Here is a 25,271-nt window from a genome sequence, read left to right on the forward strand (position 1 = left end):
CGAATTACGGCCGGCAGGGTGCGCCGGGAAGAAAATGGTGTCGTGAGCCGGACAGGAAAGTAGGGAAGAAAGATGGATTCGGTTCTGCGAGACAAACTCAGCATGATCGCTGCCCTGGGTGCGGGAGTGGTGGTGGGGCTGAGCGGCATTTACCTGTACTACAAGACGAACAGGGCGGTCACCCGGGAGCTGTCGCACCTGTCGGGCACCATCGAGTGTTTGAGGAAGGAGATCGAAGACCTCAAGAAGTTTCGGGTGAACGCTGCGGAGCCGAAAAGCGCTCCCTCCCACTCGCAGCATCTCTCGGCTGCCGCCGCCGTTGCCACCACCTCCACCGGCGACGAGGCCGAAGAGGAATACTTCGACTTCACCGACACGTGAGTCGCTTTCCTCCCCCGAACCCGACGAAAAGTCCCGAGTTCGGACGATTTTCGTAACCTCGTAAAGCGGAATTCGTACGAAATATTCACGTACTTGTGGTACTTGGCGGAAAATTTCCGCGCACCCCCGGGGCACGCGTACCACCGTTTGGGAAGCGCGGAATCGGTCAGTCGGCACGGCGCTTTAATCAAGAAAACGACCGGAAGTCGCTCGTTAACCCGCAGTCGATAAGTGACTTCCGGTCTATTCGTCCGAGAGAGGAGTCGATCCGCTGAATATTTCGGAGTTTCGCACCCGCAATACGTAACGTTCGGGTTTCCACCCAACTTCCGGTGACGTCACTGGATGGATCCGAAAGTGTAACCGCGGCGCGACCTTGTAAAAAAAATTTATTACACGTGAAATAATAAATACGAGGTGGTTTCGATAATGGCTTAGAAATGGTGTTGCAATAGTACCGAAAATGAGTCATTAACTACTTTGAAAATAAATAACTGGTGTTTGGTACTTTTGCAACACTATTTTTAAACGGTTGTATATTTTTTTTCTTTAAATGTAAAAATATGTAAATGTAACTTTAAATGCACCAGGATCGTTGACATAAAGTTCTTAAGTCGGTGGTCCTTGGATTGCAGTAGATCGGTCTGGTCACGGGAGACTGCTTTATTAGCGGTAAACTGTTTATTTATTGTGGGCCTGTTCTGCGCTTGTAGACGCGAAGAGGACGCCAGCAGGTGTCGTTTTCTCCGCCACAAATGCCAAAACAACTACGTACCGTATACAAATTCTTTGTTCATTTTACATGCATTAATAAAGTAAAGGACAGTATCGTCTAGACATAGTATGACGATTATATTATTGATGCAAAGTAAACTTGGGGCCAATTTGCATCCGTGCGTGTTTGTTTGGTCCCGCAGTTCCAAATCCAAGAAATCCGTCGCGTTTTTGAATACTCTTCTTTAGGACGGAGTTTTCTATTTGTTACCAGATTGCCAGATTGATTGCTTGTGACTGGCGGCCATGTCTCGTCTGTTTCCTTACCGATTATGGTCCCTAAATGTTGTTCTGTTGGCTGCTGGATATTCTCTTCTAGCACAGCAAAAATAGATCCTGTGGCTATACTATTTAGCACGTGGATTTGTTGTGCCAGACAAATTGAATTGGCATTAAGGGTTCAATTCATTTGAAAGTTCATTTGAAATGTTGGAAATTTTTTCTATTGTTTTTTACTTTATGGTAATAATCTTGCAGAGTATTTGCTATTATAAATGTTGTTTCATTATGGGTTGTACTAAAAACTACATTGGCAAAATTTGCAGAAATGTTGCTGGAAAATTTCCAACTTTTTCTCTCGTATTGAAATAAATTTGACATTTAAAAAGAAACTTTTGAATTCATTTGTCGTCAATACCCAAAAAATACACAGTAATAACAGTTTAACAGTAAGTAATAACAGTTTTGATATCAAACCTGGCCGTTTAAAACCTTTTCCGTCTATTAGAGAAATTTTGGTATTTAAAACTATTCACCATATTATTGGATTGACAATTTTCAGATTAAAATTACACATCGTCTTCACGTAACCTTCCGTCGGGTGCATTTGATCAGTTAACGCACCGCATAATATTTTGAATTTATCATTTCTTAACAAGAAACTGTAACTGTGTCTATTTTTCGGTAGCTATTTTTCTCTCGTTCGCGGCAGTGGTTGTCATTCTTAAAATTTTAAAAATCTTTAAAGTACGTGGCAGTTTCTTTTCTGTAAAGATGCCATAGAACCAATTTTGTCACTTAGAAAGTAGTATTGTATTATGAGTAATATTTGCCAATTACAGTCGAAGAAACAGATAAAAAAGAATGAGAAACAAATGAAAAAACGTAAAAGATGTAATTACTTCAATTTACCAATAAGATAAAAAGCTGCTAACAAAATATGAAAGAAAAAAAATCAGAAAAGGCAATTTGTTTGTGTGTATAAGATTTTTTTATAACACATGGCATAAATGAGGCATGATTGATGGTTAGTAAACACAGGAAACTCTTTATATAGTATAGAAAATACAGATGAATTGTTTTTATACCTGTTTTTATCTTTCCGGAATACAGTAGACCCCCCTATAACACGGTAGATAAGTTCCGTGTTATAGGAGGGTCTACTGTATTATTGATATAATAAAGTACACAGTCAAACCTGTTTTTATGCGCTCTTTTTATGTGCGATTTTTATTTGTGCGAATTTTTAATTTGTGCGGTATAGTTGGTGACTAGTCTCGTGCAATTTGTCATGTCTTACGTTGACTTATTATAGCTAAATAAACTTATTATAGCATAAATGCACTTATTATAGTAATATTATTGCATGAATATGCGAAAAATGAAATAATTTACTTTTTAAGTCAACAAAACACCACCTGGACAAAAATATGTAAAACAGACGATAGACCAGACGATGCAGTCAAGTGCTGACATCTGTTGTCAATAAATTCTATTTCGTACGGTTTTGAGTTATTTTCTATGTGAGACTTTTTTTATGCGGTCCCTGTTGACCGCATAAAAAAAAAATATTTTTTAATTGTGTTGCGAAAACTATTATTTACAGCCATTCGTAAAGTTTCGTGAGATTTTTTTTAATGCGTTTTTTTTAATGCGATCCCTATCCCCGCATAAAAACAGGTTTGACTGTATATGAATTTGATAAAGATTAACTTGTTAATTTGTCCTTTGTGTCGATTTTGTAACGATAATGATGATTTAAAACTGAATAATATATCAGAAATGATATTTCTGATGTAAAAATTCATAAAATATTTGCTTAATAATCGAACATTTAAAATTACTTTATTTTGATACGTTGATCCGTCTTCCTAATGTGTTTTATATTGTACCTGACAGAAGGTTAATGAACAATTTATTTGTGACTTTTGAATGATTTATAACAATCTATAGGTTTGTATTTTATAAACATAAAAATTCAATATATTTTTTAAAGTGTTATTTTGAATAATTTGAAAATATTCTTTCTCATTTTAATTGAGTATGATAAGCTTCTAAAACATTATACTTTGTGTACTCGCTCTGAATTTATTGTAATAGAAGAAGTATTCTCGCAATGAATATTTTACGTTGTTAAGAAATATTAACTAACTTCATTTAGCTGCACTTTACAATACTAAGAATATTTGGATGCTAAGCACAAAAGTTTTAGAAAATTAACACACTTTACATTCTGAATAATGATAATGAATGATTCCATCCTTAATCTCTTTGTCTCTTCCAATTATTTTCTTTCAGTAATAAAATTCACTTAAATCTATTATTATTTTCACAATATTATTGTTTAGAAATCTAAATATTTTATAGAATACTTAGAATACTTTTTTGATTTCAAATGAGATTGGAGATACGTTAAATCAGATCCACCGTGGCACACGCAGTCAGTCCCAATATAGTATAATGGTGTCTCCATTCTGTCGTGCCCATTGGCCAAAGGGCGCAGAGATAGTTCAAAATGGTGGGCGAGAAAGGAATAGTATGATGAAAAATCCAATTTTTGTTTCTGAGATTCTTAATGGGAAACTACCTTGTTACAAATCCCTCTCTATCATTATTGATGGGGATATTAATTACCAGACTTTGCCTTCAGTCTGCTATGAGAATTACACCCATTAATGCTGAAGTTCGGTCACCAGATTTCCCTAATGTCTCTTGCCGAGAAGTATCTAAAAGAATAAAAATGATACTAGATATTTTTCCCTTTGTCAAAGACATTAAAGATAGGCTACTTATGTTCATCACTCGTAGTTACTAATGTGTTTTATGGAATCCCAAAGTCTTTGTCTGAAATTGGCTAACATTCTAGAGTTGATGTTTGCTTTGTTTGAAAGAGCATGCCATTTTTTCTTATTAAATGTGGATAGTTCTGGATGTAATAAAGTGCTACATGTCTGCCAGTTTATTTCCAATCAACTAGCAGATAGTTCAATGAATTAATAAACTTTGCAAAAATAGGAAATTCCAACATTCCGATGTTTTTTTTCTCTGTCTACAGGTTGAGTTGTCATTTATGAAAAATTCTGTCAGTTGTTCTTATAATAGAAATCAAGCGTGTGAAGTGGCTGCTACAAGGATTTCCAGTAGATCTTCTTTAATTAAAAGTCAAGATTACACCTCTTTATGTATTTCGTTACATGATGTTATTTTCGGCTGGTTTCAGTTAATTGTTCAAGCTTAGAAGAATTTAATGTATTCTTGAATTTATCTGAAATTTATGCTAATGTGAATGTCGTGTCATCTCTTTGATAATGGAGAAAGGAATAAATGAAAAATTTTAATTTTGATCTTATCCAGAAAAGATCGATATTTTGTCATTCAGTTTGGAACAGTATTTTCATTTATCTATGGCCGTCCATTATGTCTATAGTTTCTGAGCCATTTTTAATTCTCTCCCTTCCTGTTGTATACAATGATTTACTTTTGATCCCCTCCTCTTTAATTACATGGATGGTAGTTTATGAACCTCCTGATGTTGAAGACACAAAATATTTTAAACTGATACCTTATTCACATAACTAGTAAGTTGGCTTATCAGAACAAATTCGTTAGCTGTTAATACTGCTAAAAACATCCATGTAGACAGCATCAGCTTTTTCTTCCCCACAGTATATACAACAGTATATTTTTTTGCAACACCTTTAAACTGTACAAGTAATTAATGGACAGCCCTCCTTGAAAAGTGTATCGATTAAAGTGTGCTTGTAATTATCAATGTCTGTTGTAACAGTTTTTTTTTAACAAACTAATTGCCAAAATTTGCCAAATTAAGATTAACAATTAGAAAATTTGAGTTATGAATAAGCATGTTGTCATTTATTTGAACAATATGCTAACGTCTTCAAGTTTCCAATGCACAAAAATTTAATCAAACAAATGTTTTCGGCTGTACTTGAAAAGTCTTCTTAGAACTTAGTTTTGCCTAAGGTGAAATTGTATAAAGCAAGTTGGCTTTTACTTGGATAAAATAGGTATTTATTTTATCCAGCTGGATGGTTAGGGAAGACACCCTGCGTAAATTGGTAAGTTGATCTAAAGTTGAATATGTCCTCCAGAACACTAGATTAGCACCTTTACTGCTTTGGCAATCTGACTATCAAATTATTGCATCTGTAACTTGTGATTTGATGAATTGAAAATTTGTTGACGGGAGCTGAGACTAGACCATCCTTTCCTCGCTCTTTTGAAAGTTCCAGGTCAACGAATTGACAGTTTATTTTTTCCCCTCTGATGGCCCTGGCTGCATCCCCTTTCATGGGGCCTGCCTATATTTAGAAAGAATATAACCATGCTGATAGGAAGCATTACGCATCTACCATTTTCCAGATAATGCATACTTGACAACTGTAACTGAAGACAAATCAAAATATTTGAATTAAAATTTTAACAGATTTGAATTTTCTAGTCATTGAATCATTTAATTAGATCGGTTTTATATCTTGATAAATTTTGGCAATTAACAGACTCCCATTTGTAAGTTATTACCTTTAAACAAATTTTGGTGATATTAATCACACAGGTCTTTAGTGGAAAAACTGTTTGATTTTTTTTGTATGATTTTTATATGCTTTTTTATGCTGAATTCAAAAATGTTACTAGTTTTTCTCTATCACGTAAGATTTTTCCACAAAGCCATTTTTAATGGATAAATAGATGTTTTCTTTGCCTGTTTCACGCCCGTATTAGTGACACGTTTCAGTAGCCGTAATTTATTTATGTTGTTAAAAAGCAATGGCCACCTAGAAAACAATTACAACCTGGCATATAGAATATTGTGAGGAGCAGCTTGGTGAACTCAGAGTAAGGGTTGCTGCCACCCCTGCATAGTTAAGCTGGGATTAATGAAACAGTTCATAAAGGCCAAAGGATGGAGACTGCTTTTTGTATTTATGCAAAAAGTTTCCAGCCTCGTCTGAAGCAAAACTAAAAGGTGTATTTATGGGACCTGATATAAGGAAATCAATATCAGATACAGAACTTCTGCAATGAATGGGAATGTCTCGATTTCATTTAAGACGATAGTTTAAAAGTTTCTAGGAAACAATAAAGATCCCGATTATAAAGAAATAGTAGAGAACTTGTTAATTAAGTACCATGAACTGGGCTGCAATATGAGCCTAAAGGTACACTTTCTGAACTCGCACTTGGATTACTTTCCTGAAAATCTAAGGGGCTGTAAGTGAAGAACAAGACGAAAGGTTCCGTCAGAACATTAAAGAGACAGAAAGGAGATAGCAGGGACGGTGGAATGTCAGTATGATGGCAGATTACTGTTGGATGATACATAGGGACATTCCAGACGCAGAACCTAGAGAAGGTCCATGAAATGCAGTTTTAAGGCAACTGATAAGCACCAAAGCTAATTAGTGGCTTATGTTGTATTTTTGTATCCATACATGTTAATAATAAACTGAAATTGGTAATTTTTTCTGCATTAAAATAAATTAAAACACTATTATTTATATTTATATAATATGCTTTTATAAATTTTTGACAGAACTTTGTAAAGCCTTTGTATCAAAACTTTACGTGATGCAAACATTTAAGAGATCGTTTTTAGTTGTATCGATAGTTGTTAGTAAAAATTACATCTCAAAGTCCAAATAGTATTTTATTAGTTGAAATTTGCAGACCTATGTCATCAGTATGAAAGTATTATTAATAGTTTTATTTCTAATGATTAGTTGTATAATTTTATAAATTAACTTTTATTATATTAAATCATTTAATTTATCTCTATTAATAAAAGCAAATTATTGACAGTGAAGAAGTGTCCGGTTCTTGGGCAACCATCAACGGTCCGGAAAGCATCGGAATTTCTGATCTGAGTGGCGAACAGTTGTGGTTAAACGAAGTCGATCAAAAATTAGACGGCACCAGTGATCAAAAGGAGGAAATATATACGACGCTATTGGAGAAGATAGAAGAGGTAAAGCTTTGCTATTTGTTAGAAAGTTATGTATTAGGAAATTGTAGGCAAATGCTCTACCATTTCCTAATATCCCTACTTTGCAAACTCTAGCTTTGCTGCATCATTCTGTGACCATATAAATTTTCTGTTTTGGTTGCATGAAATTTTTTATTTGAGTGTTTACATTAATATTTTATTACCCATCATTGCATAATATTATGTTGTTTAAATTGCATTTTTAAGAATGCAAGTTCAATTTATAATATCAAATCAATCAGAAAATAGCGTGGCTTGTTAACGACAGTTTTCCACAAACAGATCATAAAACATTATGCCGATGCAAGAGTATCTAACATCCTAGGCAAAGAAAATTTAGGTGCCCTTACACATTGTCTATATACAGAAGAATCTTGTTTTAATGAATTGCTCGAGCTGACGAAAATTATCCATTGTTCCGAGAATCCATTATATCGCAAACGACGGATTTCCCACACACCCAGGAAACTATTTATTATTCGAAAAAATTTCCAGTTTTTAACCCCTGTATATAAGAAATACTAGTACTTGAAATTATTCAATCTTTTGAGATCTCTATTCTGTATTTTATAGAAACACGTATGTTTGTAACATATGTGTATATTATGCCATATATGATTGTGTATTATGCCATATATGTGTAGGACAAAGTTGACGGAAACTATATAATGTAAGCATAAAAGAGAAACATTACATACGCTCATAAGCACTTTGCTTGGCTTCACGATTTGTTAAAAGAACTCATTCGGCTTGGTTTATTTCAATGCCACTTTTCTGTCTATTGAATACAATACGACTTGACATCAGCAATGTTGTGTACAGTACAGCCTGTTTATACTGAAATGCATCAGGAAGGTCTTCACAACTTGGAAATACTTGATGGCCTTGCTGGTTCAAGTGTAGTGCCAAAATTTAGCAACAGTATTCATTAGGTGACTCCTCTTCAATCGTATCAGCCACTGACACTCTTTGTACAATTCTTCAATTGTACATATTCCAAATGTAACAAGCGCATCATCAAACTCTACAAATTTACTAGAGACACCCAAATATTAACTAAATGTTGAAAAACCATGATTTTGGGGTAGAAAAAATCTATTATTCCAAGAAATCTGTTGTTTTGCAAGTCATTAAAATGAGATTCTACTGTGTGTGTGTATATATATATTTGTGCGTACATATATATTATCATACATATGTATATACATACACCAAACATGGATATTTATAAAAATAACATTGTTATGAATATATTAAAACATTTTTAACAATTAACACTAATTAATGATCTATCTTTTCTTTAAGAATAAGGCTGGCACCCCTAAGTGATCACCTAGGTTTGCCTAATGATAAAACTGGCCCCAGGTTTACTAAACATGTATATGAATTAAAAAATATATATTGTATTTTTTTTATTCTAAGACATGCTTTGACTTTTAAATTGAATTTTAAGATATTTTATTTGGAAAAATTTTTAAATAAATAATTCTATTAAGTGTGTTTTTGTAGTAATTTTACATGAAGAAAAACAAAGATAGAAAAATATAAGGTAATATTTGGCATCTCCATTTCTATGTTCAACATATACAATAACTGTTAATTTTAATGCTGTCCGAAAGGCTTTCTTATATCCATATACCCAAATTGGTGCACCACGTTACATACTTGCAATGACTGCTACCGTATTTTACAGATTATAAGACGCTATGGACTATAAGATGCACTTGAATTTTGGAGGCAATTTTTTGAAGAAAAAAGTGTGTCTTATAGTCCGTAAAATACGGTATTTGTCTTAGCCCACGAATATAAGACATTAGTGAGGTTGAGGCCAAAGTTTTAAACATGAAAACGTGTACGTTGGACGTTCAGCACCGCTTTCCTGTAAGCCTAGAAGTTTGACAATGGTGTTTGGATAGTCAGTGGAATCATGCTCGATGTTCCAAATGCCATTGTCAAATTTCTAGGCTTACAGGAAAGCGGTGCCAAACGTCCGACGTACACGTTTTCACGTTTAAAACTTCGGCCTCAACCTTGCTATTATTGATTCTAAGATGCATTTCTACTTCTGACGAGTAAAAACAGAGTTCAGAAAAGTACATTTAAATATACTTAAAATTAGAGATTCTAAACATTGGACAAAAGAAATTATACATTTAACAATTTTTTAATCTTTTAGTGCATTTAAAACTATTCGATTTATTATTTTGCCGAATTGAATAGTGCTCAAAAAATCAGTTATTCTCCTATATGGCAAAAATGCATAGCTTAAAAAGCCGAACTTTTTCAGAATTCCGAAAATGACGAATATTTATGGCGGCTGGCTAAAGCAACTCATCTGCAGGGAATTATGGCACAGAAACAGGATGATTTTGAAAAGAAAAAGGAGTTAGCTTTTGAAGGTAAAATTTTTATATTATTTGAAGATGATATAGCATTATTTAAATTCACTTTTAAAAATTTAATAAAATTTATATTTCTAATTTTTTTGCTAATTAGTCCCAAACTTAGGCAATATTAATTAAATACACTATTTCAAAATATTTTTGTTCTCTGTCGTAAGCTCTACATTAGTCTCTACTTGACATTAGTCTCTACTTTTAAGCAATAATATGCATATTATTGCTTAAAAGTAATAAACTAATGTCAGATATAAAGTTTAAAGCGTGAAATATGTAAATTGAGAGTAAATAAGAAAAATGATAAATATTGAAAAAACAAAATTAATGTGTTTACTTTAGAATTTCATAAACAGAGAGATGTATTGATTATTTATTCTTTTGAGAGAATAGAAGACATGATGAAATATTAATCAAAGATTTTAAAGATAAAGTTAACTATGTGTTTCGGTATACTGAAACTTATCAAAAGATTTTGTAAAAGGAAACTTACATAGAAATTTGGATACTTTTCAAAGTTATTTTCTGTCTACAGGCACTAAGAAGGTCTTTTCCCCAATTGTGGGCATATCTGGGCTAATGGATGGTTTTCACTACCCAGATGCTGCTTGTGAAAATTTCCAAGCCGACCAGGACGTGAATCTTGTTCTCTAGAATTATGGATTGGTGCATTTGGCACTTTGCCATATGGCCATCTCAGATGATGGAAAAAGCTTTTATTTCAAGAGCAAAGAATCTTTAAAAATAGCTGTTTTGGTACTATTAGTTATGCAAATTTCATACTTTTAAAATTATGTAAGAAATCGACAGTTTCATTTGTAACTTTTTTCATTTTTTGACTGTTTGCCTTGTGGACATTAAAGGAACCTTTTAATCTTGCTGGTTGTTGATTTAGTCAGACTCACAATAGGATGGCCAACTGGTGAGACGTAGGGTTTGACGTAGCTTGGTTAATCCACTTCTGAAAAATTGAAGTGATTCAGACTGGAAACTGACTGTGACTTGGATTCTAGTCTGGGTTGGACAAATAGATAAGCATCTTTGGCCGTCTGGTCATCTATGACCATTGCTTTGAGTATCTGGTCATCTCTGTAACTAAAACTGCATTGTCAGCACCCTCTTAAACAGTTTATATGTAACATTGATGTTTACATGCTCCTGTCCAGAATAACCATTGTTTGTTGCCAAAAGAAGTTTTGTAATAATTGATTTTACTCTATGTATTTCTGAATTCTGCATCATAGCGTTCCAATTATTTGGCATAAATTTTCTTTTTTCAGGAAATGATGAAGAACTTTGCGTTGTGTTGACTTCACTCGAAATAGTAATCTCAACTACACTTACAGCATTGGATAAAGTCAAGATTACCATTTTGAATAATAATACTATACAACTAACTAAATGAACACTTATGACTAAAATTTGTGTTGACACATTTATGTCAAAACAGTATCCATTGACTATGAAAATAATTAATTTACGTATTAGTGATACCTCGGAACTCGAACGCCCTAGGGATTGAACGACTTTGAATCTGAACACTGTTTTGAGGAAATTTTACCCCGACAGTTGAACTTTGTGTGGAACTTGAACATAATAGAATGGTTGCGGCCGAAGTTTTCATTGCAAAATTGTCAACATCAGACATTCGGCGCCATCATCCTGTAAACCTAGAAGTTTGACAACAGTGTTTGGAACATCAGTGGAATCATGCTTAACGTTCCAAATGCCATTGTCAAACTTCTAGGCTTACAGGATGATGGCAATGAACGTCCAATGTTGACTATTTGCGATGAAAACTTCGGCCGCAACCTCTCTAAATAAAGATGGTCATACTGTATGGTATGTGTTATCTGTATGGGTATGCATGATTTGGTAGCTTTGCCAGATTAGATTAATTTTTATTTTGGGCTACAACAATAAAAATCTGTTATTTTTCTAAATGCCCGTTGCTCAGAAATATAATCCCACACATAGTGGCCTAGGTTATGTACGAGAACTGTAACACCATTGATACGACGTATTGAACAAGCCCAGGTGCACTGACATTCTGAAAGCATCCTTGCATAAATTGGTTTTTACTTGCTGTAATTTTGGTGTTTTTTTTTAAATAACACCCTGTGCATTCACATAAGAAGAGTGTTGAGGCTATGAAACCTCAGAGAAAGCTTGAAAGAGTGATAATTGAATTAAAAAAGAATTCATCATTAAGCACAAGAGTGATGTGTGTTTGATCATGTGACTATGTTTGGGATACCAAAGTCAACTGTGTATATGCTGCATTGTTAACTTTTTTCATTGTTTTAATCTATTTGTTTTATGCATTAATTAGAGCATTTACTTGTGTTATGTTATTTTAGCTTAAATTATATTTTAGAATTAAAATGGGCATTTTTGGTGTTGGAAGTTGGTGTTGGTGTTTGGTGGAATGGACTAATTCACCTTATATATATAATAAACCTTATAAATAAACAAATGTTTTCGACATTTTTAAAGTGTTGTCATCAGGTTTAGATAGAATGGAATGCAAAACGGAAGATAGAATACAATTTGAAAATTAAAGGTCATCATCTGATTGGATGAAACCTAAAGTGTCATAGATGAGGTTGTTGCATTTAAAGGGTGGAATACCATGTGTTGGACTAAAAAGATTGATTTATCTATTTACAGTGGAACCTCGCTTAACGAGTACTTTGCACGACGAGTATTTTGCATAACGAGCAAAATAAACTGTAAAATTTTGTCTTGCTTAACGAGCAATATTTTGCATAACAAGTGATGAGGAGAGGGGGAAGTTCCAAATTGTGTGCATGCGGCATGCTCCATCAATCTGTGTTTAGCACTCGTTCCGCTAGCATCTCGGTGTCACTTGTGATCACATATTTTTCCTTGTGTTCATACATATTACTTTTGTGAGGACCGGAAGCCCCCGTTCTCCCCCCTTTTATTTCTATGAGATTTAAGTAAAATTTATTTTATATAAATAATTATTAAAATAATAATTCTTGCAAAAACATTTAAAGGCAAGAAGGAAATGCTGATAAAGACTGATAACGACATGAGAACATTTTACCCCTCCCCCTCTCATAGCAACTGTTAAAATTATGCTTGAAAGGTCCAAATTTTTATACAGATTGTTGATAAATAAAATTCTAATAAAAAAACTATAATTATTTGGAGGTAAGAGGACCACAAACACATTAAATTTGTAAATTAACAAAGGAGAGGATTTCATCCCCTTTTTTCTTTAAGGAAGTTAAGTTCCATTCGTGAGATCGTTATCAATGACTAAACTGTTTGACGTCAAGTGTTTTACCCCTTTGTTTATTCCCCAAATGACGTAATATTAAAAGGTTTTGATTGGGTAAAGCACAAGAATATTATTGAAATTCACACCCAAATCAAGGAGTTAGCCATCAGCTTTTAGAGCTATAGAAAGGGTTTCACCGGGAGACCAGTGAGAGTTTCCGAAGTAGAAACAAGGGTCGGTCCTCCAATAGATACGAGTCCGTCAGTAGCTTCAGAAGTAAGCACATACAGGAACTCCAATAAAATAGAAGTTTGTCGATTGTCTCCACATAGAGTAAATATGAGATAAGTCTCTTCATATAAAATGTTCCTGCAAATTATTAAGTAGAAGAACCAAGGCTTAAATTTATGTGCCAATAGAAAACATCAATATTCATCAAGATATGAGGTATTATGATTGTAGATCATTTTGTAAACTCTCTCTCGGTTGACAGGAATTAGATTAAGATCGAAATATGTTACATTTATCCTTTGTATTCATTTTTATTTGTCTAATTAAATATAATTGTTATTGTTTATAATGCTGTTCTCTGACTCATACGTTAGTAAGTCCTTCCAGACTTACTCACGTCCCTCCCCCTCATTATTCCGTGAGGATTTAAGTGCGTTAACCCACTAAATTCTGAGGTTAACTGGTGTCAGGAGAAAACGACCCACAGGGGATCTTTGCAGACCCTTGTTCAATTATAATATATCTTAAGGAAGTCATCCTGGACTTTAGAGAGGCCGATCTAGATCGGAACCCTGTAAGAAGTGAACGAGTTACAACCAACTTTTATATCATCCAGGCCTATAATCTCACACTTTCATCAACATACTACTTATAAACATCAACAACCATACCCCGTTATATAATAAACACGCCAAACGATATGCCAAATTCATTAAATTTAATGACCGATTCCAAATTAAATTTTAGAAATGTCTGAATTAAAAATTAACTATTTATAATTATTAAATTTAATACGAGATGGAAACATAACTCCCTACCTCTAGTCAAATTAATTAATTTCTAATATTTAATTATAACCTTTACATAACCCAAGAATTTGGCATATCGTTTGGAGTGTTTATCAAACATATTAGCTGTGATTTTTTTTTTGTTTCGGCAAATCGAATTCTCATTCCAGGATGGTTCATTCCGCGCTAGAAGAAAAGATGATGATGATTCACGCTCCTTAACAGTGTATATTGTACAATTTTCTTGAATAAATATTATACATAAAACATTTGAACATTTTTCTGGCGTGGAATGCAATATCGTATTTTACATTAATTTCTATGGGAAAAATTGTTTCGCTTAACGAGTGTTTTGCATTACGAGTAAGACTCTGGAACGAATTATGCTCGTTAAGCGAGGTTCCACTGTATTTTTGATTACAATAGGAAAAGTCTTGTGTCAATAGATTTCCTACCACAAATTAACAGTAAAGATATTTTAATTAGAGATTTCCATGTGCTGAAAAAAGTCTCAGCTTCGCTATGCTTTATTGCAGGGTTGTTTTGTATTACATCCAGTTTTAAGTTAATTGTGTTTCACTGTACATTATTCCTTACAGGAAAAATTACTTTAGAACTTGAATACCCACTAGGAACGAATTGAATTTGAGATCTTGAAACTATTATGTTAATCAGAAGTTTACGTTACTTTGATAATTTGTTAAATTGGAACATTATTACATCAAGATGTATAATACGACGACAGGGGATCAAAAATAAATTTATTATACCAACAGTTTCATTTGTACTGGTGTTTGTTACGATGACATTTTATGGTAACAATGCAAAAACAAATACTCACAATTACTATTAGTAAACATTGTTGGGTTTCATTGAACTAAAAATTCAAACAAAATTCCTTAAATTTAAGTGTATGTGTGTACATGTCACGATAAAATAAAAGTTACATATACTAAAATATTCAAAAACTGATAATTAAACATAATCTGATATTAACATTATTAATTCATTTGTGAGCTTTTTCATGTATTGATAGTTTTACATGTACTGGACAGGGAGTTTGCATTTTATAGGTTGTTATGGTTGCCCATATATTTTTGTTTGAAGATCTCTTTCCTCTGCACACAATTAGCTGAATGTGGAGTTTGAATCACTCATGATTGATAACAATGGCTTAGTCCCTTGGTCTTTTGTAAACATTTACATCTCAAAAGCCTTTTTACATTTCTTAAAAGAATTTCTTTTGTATCTTCACAATTCATTTTGTGTCTTTATGACATCAAAATTAAAACACCATCCTATCATCATAAAATTGTTGTGCAAAAACGGTTTTAATACTGCTTGTGCAATTGTGGGTTCTGTTTTAATCTCCTTTTGTTTTGTTCTTTGTATTTATATGCACATAAATATGTAAATTTTATTGTACGACGTAAGCATACCTATGTAATTTTATACGCTTAATGTTTGTAGCATCGTACTAGTTAAGAGTGTATTTAATAATAAATAAGCTTCGTCATGTGTTAAGAGTGTGTTTCTTTGTGATTGGCTCCAAGCTGGACAGTGGCAAATAATGGACATTGCAAGGTGTGTCTAAAGAATAAAGGAGGAAGTGTGTGTTTTGCTGCTTTTAAAGTTTTAACAACTTGAATACAATAAGCAATAAAAAACTTCATTTAATTTGATTTTACTTAACTTTAATATAGTGCCACACATTTATCAGGCATCTGTATTGCATGTTATATTTTTATCGTCCAAATGCCCTCTGTTTTAATATTGTTTGGTAGTTTTACAGTATCATTTTCTTTGCTTTATTCTTTATTCACAATGCCTAATACTAATAAATCCCTTTTTATAACCATACCTCTAAAAAAATATGCATCATTCATTGAATATTGTACTTTTTTGCCATTCATTCTCTGTTGTTATTCTGTAATTCTCAGTGTCTTACTAATGTATTAATATAATTATTACTAAATAAGTAAATTTATATTGAAACGCTCTAATAAATACTTAAATGTTATCGTTACTTGTTTTTATCGGTAAGTATTGATTTCACTAACCAGTAGTCTCTTTATTGTATTTAGCATTTAAATATGCCGAAAAGGCTCTCAAACAAAATAGCGTAAATCCCGAAGTGCATAAATGGTACGCCATTACGATCGGGTCTTTAGCAGAATATGTTGGTCTTCAAGAAAAAATTCAAAATGGTTATACTTTTAAGGTGAATATTTTTATTTTATTTTCTTATTCTTCGTTCACACAAATAAAGTTTATCCTGGAAATGTTAATGCAGATCATTTTATAAATATATATATATAAGCTGCTATTATTTCTCTTCTGTAAGGAGAATAATGGCATCTAGTCAGTAATCCAACAAAGGGACTACTTGCTTACTATATTGACATGTAATATTTTATTGACTGTTGATTAAAATTTTGATCTTTTTTAATTTTCTGTTATAATAATTTAAATGTTTCTTTAACAATGTTTTCTTAATACTATAATATCATTTTTACAACAAAATGCTCAATTATGCATCCCATTTGATCCCTAGATGAGAGGGGGAGTGGATGGATAAAACTGAATACTGGGTTTGTGCCTAGCCACATGGAGTTTTCTTCATGTTTGTAACACCTAAATAGGGGCTGGTTTCCTATAGAAAGTTTTCCCAGGAGGCAGCCCCCTCATCAGATCACCCATGTGTCACATTGCCATATGCAAATCAAACTAAATGTATGCATCTTTTCTTGATACAATTTAAAACTGAAATGAACTATATTATATGGGTTGTTTGTTTGTAAAAGAATAAGTAATTATTAAACAGATTAATTTTACATAAAAACATGACAACGCAACTTATTTTCAGAACAAAATACAGAAAGATATGACTAAACTCGTCAATGCCACACGAACGCCTCTCCCCATATATCAGAATGATCTGGATTTGTTCCTCATGCATTAGAGGCACCCCAGCATTGATTTTATACATCTGATAAAGGAGAAATTGGTTAGATTCACTTCTTCAAAACCTTCTACAGATTAAAATTAGGTACAGAACAATTGCACCATATCATTTTGAAATTTGTTTTTGTTTTGCATATCGCACGACTCGGTTCCTATTTAAATTTTTGAGGCAAATTCGAGACTGTGTCCGTCCAACCTACTCGTGCAAAGACTGTTGCCCTAGGCATAAGATGTTTATATTGTGCTAAAATTTCCTCCAGTTTGATTTATGTATGTGTTAAGTGTCTTTTGACTTGCCCCGTATAATGAACGATTATATAATTAAAAATCACAAGCAAAATTTTTAAGATTTTACTTCATTAACATGCATCGTCACTGTAAAAATCATGAATAAACTATCATATAAAAGATAAACTTTTTAATAGCTTCATCACACATACAATCTAACTCCATAATATTGCAGTCTTTCATTACTTTTCTGCTTAAACTGGAATCTATAAAACAGAGCAGAGAAGCAAATGGAAGAATTTAGAAGAGATCCTTTGAAATGAATGAGTGTTGAATCTATTCTAGAATGCAGAGAATTGGTTTAACCGTAAATCATGGCGGACGTATTCCAAACAACATTAGGAATTCAAAAAGTTTGTTTTCGTATCGGGGCTCGAGAGACAAATGAAGAAAGTCCAAAAGTGCCTAGTCATTGTGGTGGCGGCTTGTTTCTACAGACTCCAGTTTAAAAGTTATTTTGTTACCTTTCTATTTAGTCTCATTTTGCATTCATATTAAAAAGAAAATACTTTATTCACTGTAACAAAAATGTATATACACATATATACAGTAATTACTTGTATGTAGAAAACAGCCCAAACTTTAATTAGCCAAGTTATAGTCCAATAATGAATTTAGCATTATCATTTGATAGTTAAGTATAACATAAAACAAGCAGCTTGTGATTGATGAACATGATCAGATAAATTATGTCAAAGCACGTGAGTTTTGAACTAAAGTAGATTCACTTTTATAAACATAAAATTTTTTTGTACTGGAAATCTAAAGAATATTCCTTGCCAAGTAGCCAATTATTTAAGGATTTACTTTAATATTAAAAGATGTGTATTGAGTTTAAAAACACTGATAAAGTTCTTATAAGACTTATATAATTAAGATTCAAACCAATACATTTAGTCTTTCTTAATATTATGTATTACTCTGTTTTATTTATTTATATGTTTGGTCTACTTGTAATTGGATATTTTTATTGATGATTATGAAAATACTGTAAAATGTAGAAACTTTTCGTTGCCCAACCTCCATATTTTGTTGTTTTCTTATCCACTGTAACGACCGAGGTGTGTCGTGTGATCGGACGTGTTGGAATTTTGTTTATCGACAATTGTTTTTGACAATTTTTAATTGTGTGTTCAGTATTGTAAAATGTTGCATGACTAAGAAGGGTAGAAAATAACAGCATGTGGATTATAGACTGAATTATTTATCGAAAAAGACAAACTTTATATTATTCATGAATAAAATATTAATACAGAAATAATGTTAGCATTTTGAGTTTCCTATTTTATTTCAAACTTCCATAACAAACATTGAAGTGAGGTTGTTATGGAAGTGGTGACGAGTTGAAGGATTTTTATCGTAATTGTGGATCGTAAGTTCTTTTCGTGCTATCGGCCCGTGTCCTAACAAGCAACTGTTATCAATCTTAGCCACATTGTTTATCGTATTGCAAGAAGTAACAATTAAGTGTAATGGCAGCAATTTAAGCTAACTATTGTTAAAGTTAGTACTAATGTACAATACTGCTCAGATTAGATATTAATTAATAAATCTCCAAGCTGTAGTTTTAATTATTTTAGCAAGTCCTTTCTAATGTTAGAGTTAGTGAAATCAGTAATACAACAATTAGAGAATATTCTTATTTAGTCTGGGACTTGCCTGAACCAATAACATTAAGCAAAGTAATTACAATAAGCAGAATCTACTGTGTTTATAATGTTTATAGTCGTTCATCACGCAACATTATTTCAGGATTTCCACTTGTCTTTTCTGACAAAACATACCGTTCGCAAAGCATTTTTTACAAGAAGGGATTTACAAATTCAGATCACGACTTTAATATTTGGCCAAAGATTTGTTGGATGGTGCTAAATTAGAATAATTAAATATTACAGATCAATGTATTACTAAAATTATTTGGTTATAAATTTGACTTTTGAAATGTTTATTTTACTAAGTTAATGCCCTAATATACTCCCGTCAAATTAAATTGGATAAACTTTATATTAATCTGCACGAACGAATAAAACGTATTTTAATGCCGATAACTTTGCCGTATCGTCACACGAATGTTTGTATTTTGTAGAAACACGTCGACGAAGCGCTAAGATTAAAGCCGTCGGATCCCACTCTCCACCACATGTTAGGAAGATGGTGCTACGAGGAATTTTAACATTTCTTTAAAATTCTTATTGATTCTTACAAAAGTCATTTTCATTAGTAATTAAAAATTATTTACTACAGGTAGCAATGCTGACGTGGATAGAAAGAAAGATAGCTTCGACGTTGTTTTCTACGCCTCCCGAAGCAACTCTTTCCGAAGCCAGGCAGCATCTCGTTAACGTAAGTTTGTTAATTAATTATCACTTGAATATCTTAATTAAGTTAAAAATACATTTGGAACATTAAAAGTATTCAAACATACTAATACTTTTGAAATGCACAAGTTTGATGTTAAAATTTTTTGAAAGGACGCAAGTATATTCCTATATAAAACTGGTAGTAATTCAAACAATAAAATACTTTAATGGAGTAATAAACACATTTAAAAACACAAAATTGATAAGCGCTTCCACATTGTAGCTCATCTTTGGACTGAATTTGTTGTCGTCACGCATTGGTTATGTGAGGATCCACGGCCGTTATTTTTTATAATTTGAGGAATTATAATATTTCATAATTCCTCGAATTATTAACCAAACTAGGGATTGCAAACTTAAACAGGAAAGATTTTTTTCTCCGTCAAATATGACACATCTTTCCGAGATCACTACTAATCAAGGAAACTATTCGAAATGAAATTGGTCACACGACACCTCAGTTGCATTAACGTAAAGTCGTTTTAAGAAACTACAAACTCAAGTTTGTTTTTAACCAATTCTGAAGAATTCTTAAAAAGTCTGTTACAAGATTTTTAATTTTTTGTCAACCAAGGCTTAGCTTCAGTTACATTAGCATTAGCATAATCATGTGTTACTTCGAAAATTAGGAACCAGAAATTCAGTTCTAAAGGTGAGCTATGAAGTGAGTTTAAATGTGTTTATTATTCCATTAAAGAACTTTATTGTATATAATTTTGTATTTCTATGTGTTGAACACATTAATTCTTAACATTTTATGATTAACATTAGCAATAGTTTATTCTTTAAATATTTTTATAAGAATAATTAGTTACATTCTATGTCAATTGTAAATCAGTTAAAACCCATCATTAGAAATGGGTGTTAACTGATGGGTTTAACTTCTGATGTTAAAAAAATAATCACACAAATATGTGAATGACCACATTTATTTGTGCTTCCAGTACTCTCACTTCTTACATTGTTCCATTCCATTCTCAACTTTCCTAAAGAAGTTTGCAATCTTTTAAATTTTAAAAGAACATTTTTTTTTATGGAAGGCAGTGGATGACAGTTTGTTCTGTTCCATTTTGACTCCCGAAGAATTGACAACGTAACAAGCAAGGTACTCGAAGTCCGATTAAATCTGTTCGTTCACATTTGTGAGATTTCCTTTTATGCATTTCTTATGTATTAATTACAAAAATCAGCAGAGGCATACACCACAAACTACTTGTTTTGTACAGGTAGTCCCCAACCTTTGGATGTAATGCATTCCTAAAAATGTATAAGTCGAGCAGTCGAGTTAGAAATAAATATTTACCGTAAAAACACGAGACTTTTAAATTAAATCTTTTTTTCTTCTTAAGAACAGTTCTAGAGAGATATATTACAAATAGATGAAACAGACTAATTTTAAAATTCCTGCAAAAATCATAAAAGCAGACTCTTTCGTGAATAAAAATTATGTTTAAAGTCTTCTGGATTCAAACCTCTTTTTATAACTAACAAACACTTACTTCATTCAAAATAATTGTATTAAGGATTCATTAATTCCTTATTTCCCTGTGTTAACATTGGCAAAATCTTTCCATTTGGAATTAAAGTTTTACGAAGATCAAAAATATTTGTAGTTTCTCTTAGCTTTAATTCAGTTTAGAGAGAGATTTCATCATATAAAAATTTTGTCTGCTGACCATTTTATTGATTTGTTTTAAATATTTTTTAGATTTAAGAAGTAAATGATCAATTTTTACATCGTACAAATTTAATTTTCAGGCGGATAATTTAAAAATCAGATTGGAAAGAAAACATTCTTTTTATTGCTAAAGTAAGTTACTTTGTATTTTTGTTTTATTTATTTCAATAATTATGTAATATCTATCTCAATGAAGAATAACATTAATGGTGAATCAATTATAAAATTAAATTTAATCGTGATTACTTTGAGCAGGTTTTAATTTATTCTTATATAAATTACCAGATTATTTGGTCGAGTCTTTTGAGAGCCTGCAATGTCCTAGTTTGGCATGGCAATCCCATTTGAATATTAACAAATTGTTGTAACCCTAGCATTGAACTTAATTGTTATTTTTTGAAGGAAAAATTAAACTCCTGTCTGATTGCCATGCAATTTTGCCAATACATTAAAGCTAAGATTATAAATAAAATAAAATGCAAGACCACTTGAATTGAGATTCAGCTTTTGAAGTAGTTGGCTAGATTTCTTCAAAAACTAATCGTGGGACGATTAGTTTCAACTGTCAAAAAATCTGTCGTCGAAAGCCCAAAGCTTTTTGTTAAAGTTTTGCTACACGTTATACAAAATGGTCGGTGCTCGTCATTTGTTTCCTTATACAAAAACCCACGTTCTAGAAATTCTTTGGGTGGTTGTGTTTTTGGACAATTTAGTTATTTTTCAATGTGTCTTTTGCATTATTTTAGTTTTGTTTTTGTGGTTGGTGGAAGGAGTTCTTGATAAAGCATATATGTTACATACTTTTCTTATTTGAATTAAGTCTTCATTATTCCATAAATGCAGACAAAAAATACATAAAATATTTTGTAAAAACAGTAAGACAAACATGAAAACGTATAGAAGTCAAAAGAGCATCGGGTGTGATTGAGCATCACCATTTCACCACGTGTAAAGCTTGCCGATTTAAAGCACCAACGAAATATACCCATTGCATACTTCTACTGGCAAGATGATTATCGATTGGCACCAATCTACTGGAGTCACCTAAATTTGCACGTTTTCACACACAAATAAAATGATGTCGGTTGATCGGTGCACGTGGAAACCTAGTTTTAGGCCAATAATTGCACAGAAGTGTCAAAAATAGTCACTTTCATTACCAAATAATTAAAATTTATCTAGATCGTCCAGTATAGAATAAAATATTATTAATAATAAATCAGTTAATTTGCACTTGAATATAATTTATTTTTTTCATTGTAAATTGAAATCTCCTCCAATTGAGTGATGCTAAGCATCTAGATTGGCCACAGTTGTTAATCTAAGTAAAGAAAACATAGCAACTGCAATTCTACCGAATGTCTGCACTTTGTTTCTGTTTCTTTTTGGAAATCATTACTAGCGATGACAGATTCCTAATGAAAAAAAATACAAAACTGACACTATTCCCATTTGAAAATCTTTTAATGTTTCTGAAATGTTAAAGCATGTCAGAGATCTAGTAGAGATAACTAGTAATGCATCTGCGCAGTATGTGGATTCGAGTCCCGCTCTGGATCAATCTTTCCAGAAGCAATTAAATTTGTTTACCGGCCATAATCATGTTGTTATTAATTAATCTTGAGAAAAACAACTCAATAAAATTTGAATTGAATTTCATACCTCGTATAAATCTGTTTTTGATGCTCTAGAATTTTCAACACAATCATTTTGACCAAACTTATTAGACAGGGATGCTAAAAAGTTTTGCAAAAGTTTTATTCTCAGTTGTAATTACTAAATGTGTGTCATTACTATCAGATGAGAACTAGGGAATGCAAAGTGCATTTGCTTTTTTAACAAATTGACAAAATGTCGTATTCTTCCACTTTTACATAAACTTTGTTACAAAGAAGAAACAAAACAAACATTATTACTAATAAATCATAACTTATCTCTATTGAACATTCTCACATAAAATATAATTTATTTTATATTAATATGTGAAAGTTAAGCTGTATAATATAGTTTAATGACAAGACGTTACCAAGAAATCTTATAAACTAGAGGATCAAGAACTTTTAAGTTCTTAATCACAAGAATGATGTGCAGACTTGCTACTAATTTTCTAAGTGCAGGTCGAAATTCAAAAATCTGGACATGGATTTTGGAGCGCATTTTCAAATTTAGTTCGGTGCCTCCAGAAAACAGTGGCATGCCAACATGGTAAAATTGTGTAGAATTGTTTTATTTAGTTGATGAACATTAAAATTGTGTGTTTAATTTTCTTTCTTTAAAGGATTATACAGGTAGACATTTTCTGTTAAATATATACAGCATACATCAATTTTGATCTTTCCTATAGTGCGGTTCTTCTCTTGTCCCATTTTTAATAGTAAGGTATTAAGCAATTTACTAAACCTTTCCTTTCACTTGTTGATAACATTCTTTGCAAATTTCGTGGATTCCAATCAGTACATGTTAATTAATGTTGGACATCCTATTTTTGATGATTAATAAACAAAAGAGTTAGATATCATCATTTTTCTCCAAACTTATGTAATAATTGTTGATATTTTGCTATCAAATGTACATGAAAATAATAAAGTGATGGCCTAGAAACTCTGTTTTATTATTGTTGGAAGGACTATCAACTCTGATTATTTATTTTCCCTCATTAGTTGTTAACCATTGTGAAAAATGAATAGATTAAAATTTCTAACATGATTTATTTATTTATTCTCTGTTTCATTTCTACAGTGTTATATTGGAGAAGGCGACTATGCCTCGGCCCTGGACTGGATTGAAAGAGCCATGAAATTACCGTGTCTCGGCGAAGACGTAAGTACGGATTCGTCGGCGAAACTATCCCATATTTAAACATTAAGTAAAAGACTTATTTTGTTGGCAGGACGAAATAGCACAAACCGAACTGGAGAGTCTCTGGAACAGATACCAGAGTTACAGTCAATAATTAGAATCTTCGAGACCGAAGGATTGCAATCATTCCATTATTCAATTCTTCTTTTGCGTAACATCCAATAGAAATTTTTACGACCGAAATTACTTTTTTACCGTTTAGATTTTATTTTTTTAAATAACTCTACCCGTTTGTGTCTGCGGTACTAGTTAAAAATAGAATCCGGAGATTTTCGTGCCGAGGGAGCGTTACGTTAATAGGCAGCCAATTTGCGATTGAAGAAATAAAAAGGTAATTTTACGGAAGAGCGTATATCCTGCAGATGATACTAGAATTAATTTTGAAACATTTATTGGAATCTTTTAATTTGTCTCGCCGATCACAGAATTCAAACCATCGACATTTCTCTTTGTGGCAGATGCTTATGTAAAACAAAAAATATTTGTTTCGGTATTTACAGCTTCTGTTTTGCTTATTCGTCAAATGGAAAATGACATAACTATAAAAATAGTAGTAAGACCCATTAACTTCATATTTTTAACTATTTTGGCAGTCTTAAACAAAGTTGTTTTGTTGGAAGATTTTTTTCAGCCATCACACGTAATCATTGTAAATAGTGCAGTGGGTGACCGATACATTTACTTTCCGGTGTTCTTTCTCAATCTGGTAACAAAAAGGAGAAAATTTTTTGAATTTTATGTAAATATTAGCCACCGGGAACAAATTAAAGTCGGAGAAAGTGGGCACGGAAGAACGTGGCTGCCACAAAAAAAGAGACAATTATAGGTTTTTTCCATTTACTGAGCATCAAAATCCGGTTGTAAAATTTTCTATCATATTGTATTAATAAAATTTACTTTATTAATTCTGTACATTGCTTATTTATAGAATATTGGAGCACAAAATACTCATTTTATTCAGTCGTCACACCTACTTCGTTATTTAATAACGGACAGTTTTTAGTCCAGGAAATTTGGCCATATTTATGCAATACAATCTTAAGGTTAAAAACAAATTACTTAATTTGAACAATAGTCTC

General features: G+C 32.2%; 1 protein-coding gene across 1 annotated transcript; it reads left to right on the plus strand.

Moving 5' to 3' along the window:
- On the plus strand, window positions 1-25,097 carry LOC136984607 (regulator of microtubule dynamics protein 2-like). The gene is given in 10 exon segments (XM_067281668.1): window positions 1-377; window positions 7,195-7,360; window positions 9,666-9,777; window positions 16,128-16,264; window positions 19,382-19,457; window positions 19,538-19,638; window positions 21,414-21,425; window positions 21,427-21,465; window positions 24,073-24,153; window positions 24,224-25,097. Coding segments are annotated over 10 exon segments (1,092 nt in total). The 5' UTR covers window positions 1-72; the 3' UTR covers window positions 24,287-25,097.
- Window positions 25,098-25,271: the final 174 nt, after the last annotated feature.

Source organism: Centruroides vittatus, unplaced genomic scaffold (assembly GCF_030686945.1).
Source record: "Centruroides vittatus isolate TY-2023 unplaced genomic scaffold, ASM3068694v2 contig_925, whole genome shotgun sequence".
In the NCBI taxonomy this organism is placed as follows: Eukaryota; Metazoa; Arthropoda; class Arachnida; order Scorpiones; family Buthidae; genus Centruroides; species Centruroides vittatus.